General features: G+C 32.2%; 1 protein-coding gene across 1 annotated transcript; it reads right to left on the bottom strand.

The window, feature by feature from the left end:
• Window positions 1-3,683: 3,683 nt before the first annotated feature.
• On the bottom strand, window positions 3,684-6,919 carry LOC143549574 (uncharacterized). The gene is made up of 8 exons (XM_077040454.1): window positions 6,864-6,919; window positions 6,597-6,756; window positions 5,972-6,094; window positions 5,779-5,883; window positions 4,587-4,894; window positions 4,219-4,516; window positions 3,842-3,898; window positions 3,684-3,740 (listed from the first exon to the last, which is right to left on the bottom strand). Exons 1-5 carry the CDS (start codon window positions 6,917-6,919, stop codon window positions 4,724-4,726), a joined length of 615 nt encoding a protein of 204 aa, XP_076896569.1. The 3' UTR covers window positions 3,684-3,740; window positions 3,842-3,898; window positions 4,219-4,516; window positions 4,587-4,723.
• Between the last annotated feature and the right edge of the window lie 943 nt (window positions 6,920-7,862).

Genomic DNA, 7,862 nt, shown 5'->3' on the forward strand with positions numbered 1-7,862 from the left:
TTAGTTACACTTGCAAAAATAGTGTCACTACTAAATTGGTTATTCCATCTAACTCTCGTTACAAAAAGACACCAAACCAACTGCATACCATTTATGACCATAAATCAAACCAGCTATATAATTTAGAGTTTTTAATTCATTGTGCAAACTTTGGTTTTTCCTATGTTAGTTACCGCTCTTTCTGAATTCAAGCTATACATTTGTGCCAACCATTTTGTGATACCCATAATAACCTTGAGTTTAAGTCTCAAATAAATATATGACCTAATGCAGCTCAACATACAACTTAACGGCACTTTGGTTGTATGTATATGATACCAATTTCGACCTGCCTTTGAAGGATTATCGTTGACATTGTTTACTTTGGATGTTGGTTTATATAAGCAACAATATAAGCAGTAACTGAACGCTCATATTCACCTCTGCAAAGCAAAGTACATGTAGTAATAGGACACCGGGAGTTGCAAGGAAAGCAAAGGAGATGTACACGTAGATATAGAACAAAGTGAAGTTACACACACATGAAAACGTTTAATAAAAAAGAACAGAGGTTGAGCAAGATTTTAAAGTCTAATTTTCTAAACTACTAATATAGCCAAAGCAAAGTAATCCAAACACCATCACAAGCTCATTCCGCATATCTAGAAAGTACGTATTTTAAATAATATGCATACTATAATAAGATGGTCTGTGATAAATTAAAAAAAAACTAACCAAAGAAAGAAAAGAGTTTGATTAGAGCTTGTTTACCGAGACCGCTAAAGAAAACAGGAACCGTGTGGAAATTTATGTGTTATTGTGCTTAGTGTTCAATGTTCAATTGATTGAATACATATCCGTTTGAAAACTGATCCGTAAAACATTTGTAGTACATTAGTGGATTACAATTAGTCTTCAAGAGCACGATTAATAATTGAAAATATGAAATCAACTAAGAAAGTAAGCATAGAATCTTACCTTGAAGCCAAGGCAGAGAATAAAAAAATAAATCAAAATCATATAGATCCTGCTACAATCAAATGCACATAATTGTTAGGTAATCAAATATATGGCTTACATTGAGAAGTATAACACCCCTTTTGTCTTTATACAACACCAACAATTGAGAAAGTTAATAGCTTCCATCTAATAAAAAAAATACACAAACATCTAATTAAGTATATGGTTGAATCTATCACATAATCGATTTGCAAATATGTACCTAAAATCAAAAGTACACAAATTAAAAACAAAACAGGAAATAATACTTACATTTCCAGCAATCGATGATTGGAATTGAAGATCGGAGAAGAGAAGAAGGTATGCGAGATCGATAGATTAGATGACTAATTAAACGATCAAAATATTAGATGATTGTGAAGGTTGGATCGGCGATTGAAACTGGAAAGAAAGAATTTGATGAAAATTAGGGGGTTACAAATTTACAATTAAAACATTGGTTAGAAAACTTATTTTGTTTTTTTGAATTATTTAAATGGGAAGATATCTTGTTATTTATGGAAGGCAGTAATAATGAACAATATAAACCGGTTTTTTATTAATTGAATATGTTTTTGATTTATTTAATTAAAAAGAAAATCAAAGAAGAGGTTGTTATATATGGAATCAATAGGATTGAACCAATAACAATATGCCACATGTTCATAAACTCAATTGTTTTAATGTATAGGTAGATATGTAATATACTAATATGATAGATAAGTGAAAACCGAAAGAGAGTGCATAAAAGATCCATAATCGGTCACTCCAAGCTTGTTAATAAAATTTTAACACAATGATAGTAGTTACACAAAATCATGAAGTTATTCAACGAATCTAAATTTGAGATTGACCTTTTACATTAACATATAATGATAAAACAGCAACCCTGGAAATCAGGTGTAAATTATTCTGCAACAACCATGTCTTGATGCATTCTTTTATTAAGCCCCTGTTAGCATTCCAATGTTATGTCACACGCTTTGTAATCTTGTTGGCGAATCGACCCTTCTCTTCTTTACGGGTTCCCTCAAGTTGCAATGTATACTTTGCGATCTTCGTAGATATTTCATGAGAATGCTGATCATCAAAAACGATCATTTTGATACATGAATCTAACATTGTGTACCGAGATGTGAATTCAATCCAAATAGTTACATAAGGCAACCCATCATTTAACTATAAATGTAAATGCATGCAACCTTCTAAGATCATTTTATTCCAAAGTTATGTACTTACTATAATGATTTTAAACACAGAAATAACTTTTAGAAACGATGGACTAAGGGCTTTGTTTATGAGCCAAAGACAACCCGAGTACTGACCCATATGGGACGAGATTTTGACCTATTAACCAACACATCAATTTTGCTACATCTAACGAAGGAAGCCGGAATATAGGCCTAAATTTGTGTTACTCAATTAGCACAATATAACATCCCAACTCAAGTAAGAAAAATATAACCCGTGCTGTGGGTTTGGAACGTGGATACGGTGGGGTGGGTTTCCTCGACTTCTACATTAGTAAAACTAGCAAGAAAAAATCACGTCAAGAGGTTAATACAAATAAGCACGCATATATAATATGTATGTGTTACTCTTTTAGATAACTGAACCGAGCCTGCCTAACAAAATAGCAATCTTTCGAGCATGTTAAAGCGTTCAAATATTTTCGTGACCAAATTGTACACCATATAATACCTATGAAAAGATATATTACAAAACACATCTGCATATGGAGAAGATTTGAGCTTTGAACCACCTTTTTTATGTCAAATGATGGGTTACTTTAACGAAAACATGACAACAAAAACAAGTTATGGTTTAGCCTCTTCCGCCCTCTTTAAGGTAAGCTTTATCCGTGCTGGCAAGCCGATCTTGAAATAGGGCCCACTCACTTTTGCATCTATCGTTTACCTATGAAAATGAACATCAAAATCTTTAGTAAAACGTCATTACCTTGAAGATGTAAACTTCTCATACTTACCTCTTGCCATCCATATTCCGCATTCGGTACTTGACCCTGAATAAAATATGCAAATTATTAGGTAATATATAAGCATTTATACTTTTTGATAAATTTAATTATTTGACTAACCAGTGAAGGAATGACTTGATGAACTATCCACTGTGAATCTACTACACCGATTTTCTCATGTGCGGGCTGTAAGAATAACACATTATGTTTCAGATGACATGTTAACTAGAATGCATAATAAGTTTGGTTATTTCCTATGAACAAATGAATAAATATTTGTATAACCAACTAAAAAAAGATATTGTTACAATTTATTTAAGAAAAGGCGGAAAAGGGAACGAACCTTAACACATCTTCTGAAAGCAAAATCTAAACCCCATCCGTGCACCAAATCATTCTCCATGTGCACAAGAAACACAAAATTAAGATTATTGTAAATAATGGGCACAAACACTTTTTTGTACAAATAGTTAATGTGTTACATATGATTAGAAAAGCTATTTAATCACAATAGCAATCTAATTTTACTAATGAATATACACTTGGAGCAACTTTCAACCGGTTCGACCCATTAGAACGGCTTCCTTTATGTTATGCAGTAGGCCCGTTACCACAAATCGACCCGTTAATAAGTAAATTGATTGAAATGGTCACCTGCCTACCTCTAAATTAGTTTAAAGACACTGAGAGATTATTTACAAAGAGTTTTGAGTTTACCTGGATCAAATGCCACACACACCGCCAAGCTTCCCGAGAAAACACAGGAGCCATAATCTCTACAAATCTGAAAATAAAGAAAGAACCAAATTTGGTACAAATTCTAAGTGAGATGCATGTACATTTATACGAGAGAGAGAGAGAGAGAGAGAGAGAGAGAGACTATACGCTGCACATGGAGGTAAATTGGGATCACTACACCATCCTGGTTTCTCTTCTGTATCCCTGTCGACCAAAAAACCGTTACAGAATGCAAACCAAAAGTCGAAACCAAACGGTTTTCAAACACTCAAAAACCGAATTTTCGGGTTTTGGCTCGGTTTGAGCCCAAAACCGGCCTATTCACACCCCTACGCCTAAAAATATAATTTTTTATAAATAATTAGTATGCCAACTGTCAACTACAGTTATAAATACTTTACTATCTCAATGTTTATTAACTTTTTGATTAAAATGATTTGGCCCATCAGCGATAAAAAAACAATAATAATAACCCCGAATCCTCGAAAGTACATAGGTCAAATGAAATGAAAATGATAACTTACTTGTGGACTTCTTTATCACCTCTTCTCTTTGTCATTTGCCACGTTAATCCATTATCGGGTTCAAGGCCTGGTTGAGAAATCTCTAAACCATGTTTCTTAACTAACTTCATATACCTTAAACACCATCAATAAACAACTTAGAGCACGCTATAACACATGATTTATAAACCAAAAATGAAAATAATAATAACAATACATGTCTCCATTGAAGTGGTTGACACCAAGATCTTCATCCCAAATGAAAATATAATCATAAGCCGCCACAATATCTGGATGCAAAAACCTCTTTGCATACCACCTATTAAAAAAAAAGGAAATGAAGGTTAAAAGTTTAAATGAATAAATGGCAAACATGCAAAATTTCATACCATTTGGTTTGTCTCTTTACACTGATATGAATTGACTTCTTTGACCACTCGAATCGATCCCATTCGGTTGTTCGACCATCATAGTGGAAAAGCAAGATTTGAAATCTTCAGAAAACTAAAAGAATCATGACTACAAGTTACAACTCAGTATTTTCAATTAGTAAAATTACCATCAAGCCATAACATCCGATGAACATAAAAAGTGACCATGTGGTAAAAATAACCTTTTTTACTGCTGCATCAATGTTGTCTCTTTGATCCCAGCCAACAGTGAAAGTTACCAAGTACCTTGGTTTATTCTTTAAATCCTGAAAAATAAATACAAATAAGTCAACAGCATCTACATGAATATATAAGTCAAAAGCAAGGTGAAAGTGTACTGAAACAATCCCATCTGCAAAAATTGTATATATTTATAATAGGGTCCAATAAACATTTATAAGAATCAAGTCACACAATCACACACTACGGTGAGATATAAGGGGTGTGCATGAAACCGGAAAAAACAATCCTTAACTGAATTAATCAAGCCTAATGAAAAACTGACAGTTTAGTTTTATGTTTTCATAGAAACCGAATTCTCAATTCGATTTCGGTTTTGCATGTAATTATAATCGAATGTATGGACTTTAATTTTCAATTTTGAATGTTAAGTAATTTATAAGAATTTAATAAATAACGTAACCCAAATATTTTAGCCCAAATGAATAATAATCGATTAATCACTAATTAACAAAAAGAATTTAGGCCCACATTCATTATTTTGGGCCAATTTCTTTATCCCGCCCAAATGGTAAAAACGAAAAAACCAAAAGAACAGAACCCAACCCCCCCCCCCCCCCTCCAAAAAAAAAAAAAAGATACGAATGGTTTCAATAACTTAATAACCGAATTTTCAGTTTTTGGTTCAGTATGAGCCCAAAACCGACCCATACACACCTTACTGAGTAAAAATATAACAGATTTTTCCTAACATATGTCCCGAGATCCTATAGATAAAAAACTTATTTCGACAAGGGCTATGCTTAAGCGTAACTTTCATGCTTAAAATATTGCACTTAACCATCATTTTGCAGCCACCTAAAAACCATTAATCATCTATGCTTATATTATTGTACTTATTTTAGCATTTTCTTATGATAACTAACTAAAAGAAAAATATTGCTTCACAATAAACATCTCAAATACATACCTCACTAGGTTTTCCCCATAATCTTCGCATATATAAATCCGTTTCTGCAACTATGATTCCTGGAGGTAAAGATTCTGCGCCACGTGGATTTGTTGGAACATAAATCTGGAACCATACAGTAATAAGACACAAAAAAATTAATAAACACAAAACATCTATTCTTTATCAAACTGATGTTCAGAAAATACTATACCTGAGGTGCTATAGGTGTATGAACCGAACCAATATTTTCGGGAAAGTTATGTTCAAAAGCCTTTGATTGATTTTCTTTACTTGTTTTATCAGATGATAAGTAAATGCTTGAAGATAAGTCAATCTGCAAGATATAAAGTCAAACCAAATGGATGATGCAAACGAACTGAAGGAACACAACCAGGCCATGTTCGTGTTCTTCGTTTAACTTTTTAACCGAGTAAATGATCAGACACGAAACAAACAAAGTTTTTGTTTGTGTTCGTTCGTTATAAAAATAAATGTGTTCGTCTCTGTTTATGTTTGTTCGTTAATAGTGCAAACTAACAGTTTACGAATGTAAACAAACGAACATAACTGAGTGAACACTAATTAATAAAACTAGACTAAACTGTAATTGTTGATATTTTAATTTCATAAAACTAGATGAAACTGCAACGGGCCAAATTTTTTTATGAAAACGTAAACAAATGAACATAAACTAACAAACGTAAACGAATTTAAATGCACTAACAATCATGAACGAGACGTGTTCATGTTCGTTAATAAACAGAGTTCATGAACAACTCACTGAACGTTCGGTTCGTTTACACCATTAAATATCCAAGAACTAAAAATAATCCTACCTTGGTAAGGGAAACATAAGGAAAATTAACTCCAATTAGGTATCCAACGATTATCCCCGCGGTTGCAGCTATAATTAGTCTCGCACCATCATTTTGCTTCTTTACAATGCCGCTACACAAAAATAAAACCGAATTACTTAAAACACATGTTCCGACAACCCTACAGGATATGAATATATAATCATATATACTTACCCTCAGAGCGTGTTTTTCATTGTGCTAATGAAAGGCCGATTTTAAGCACGAACAAGTTTCGATAACACATACAGCAACCACCAGGATATAATGAGGATTTGAAAGTGTGGAATTAACTGAAAAAACATGGTTAGGTAAAAATCCAATGTTAACAAAGAGAAGTAGTATATAACATAATAACAACATATTAACGTAAACCGAATATTTCTACATAAGGTATATAACATGTTTTCATAACATAATTGAAAAGTTAGGAATGTAGATAAATAAAGAAAAATGAAAACAAATAGCACATGTGCAAGTGCAAGAAAGAATATTAGCTCATATAAGCAAACAATTAGGTTTACCAAACACAATAACATTCTGTACACAGATTAAAATAACATTTTGCAAATTGGGGTAAAATGTAGACAGTTGATTGATTATCAGGCTCTATAGTTCATTTGATATCGATAGTAGTTTGATTATGTATAAACGCATCACGTAACACATATATAAACCGATCACATGCAAATGCTCACAAGGAACATGCACTTAATTATCGTGTGAAATTAATATATAAATAAATTAAAATTCATGAAATTATATATATATATATAAGATAATATACGAAAGTCAATCGAAATGTTAGGTTAGAAAATGCTTACAGGTCTGTGACACGTATGAATGTAGAAGGAAAATTGCATGGATTTTGCAATTGCAGCCAAATATTTTGGGTTCAGCTTTAAAATATGTCATTATTTGCATTGATCAATAAATTATTTTTGGGACGAGCAGGTGATCTTTTGATTTTCATAATTCTTTAAAGAGTTGATTACAACTGTATCATTTGTATGTGTGTCTTTGAGGTATTCCTAACTAAGTAAAAAGACAGCTTATTTTTGCTAGGGGAATGTTTAAATGAAGTTAACTACCTAATTATGAGAATAAAGTAGAATAATTATATATACAATTAAAGTTTTTATGTAGTTACATCATAGAATAAATGCAACTACATAATTACTCTAATTGTATATTATTACTCTACTTGATTCGCATAGTTAACACATTAATTTCATTTGTATTTGATTC

Source organism: Bidens hawaiensis, unplaced genomic scaffold (assembly GCF_021521415.1).
Source record: "Bidens hawaiensis isolate Kalapana, Puna unplaced genomic scaffold, B.hawaiensis_p1.1 tig00015702_1, whole genome shotgun sequence".
NCBI lineage: Eukaryota > Viridiplantae > Streptophyta > Magnoliopsida > Asterales > Asteraceae > Bidens > Bidens hawaiensis.

Coding starts and splice junctions, on each gene's coding strand:
- LOC143549574 (XM_077040454.1), bottom strand. CDS start 6,919: ATGTTTTTTCAGTTAATTCCACACTTTCAAATCCTCATTATATCCTGG. Junction 6,095..6,596: donor CTTATGTTTCCCTTACCAAG/GTAGGATTATTT, acceptor TATATCTTGCAG/ATTGACTTATCTTCAAGCAT. Junction 4,895..5,778: donor TATGGGGAAAACCTAGTGAG/GTATGTATTTGA, acceptor TTTATTTTTCAG/GATTTAAAGAATAAACCAAG.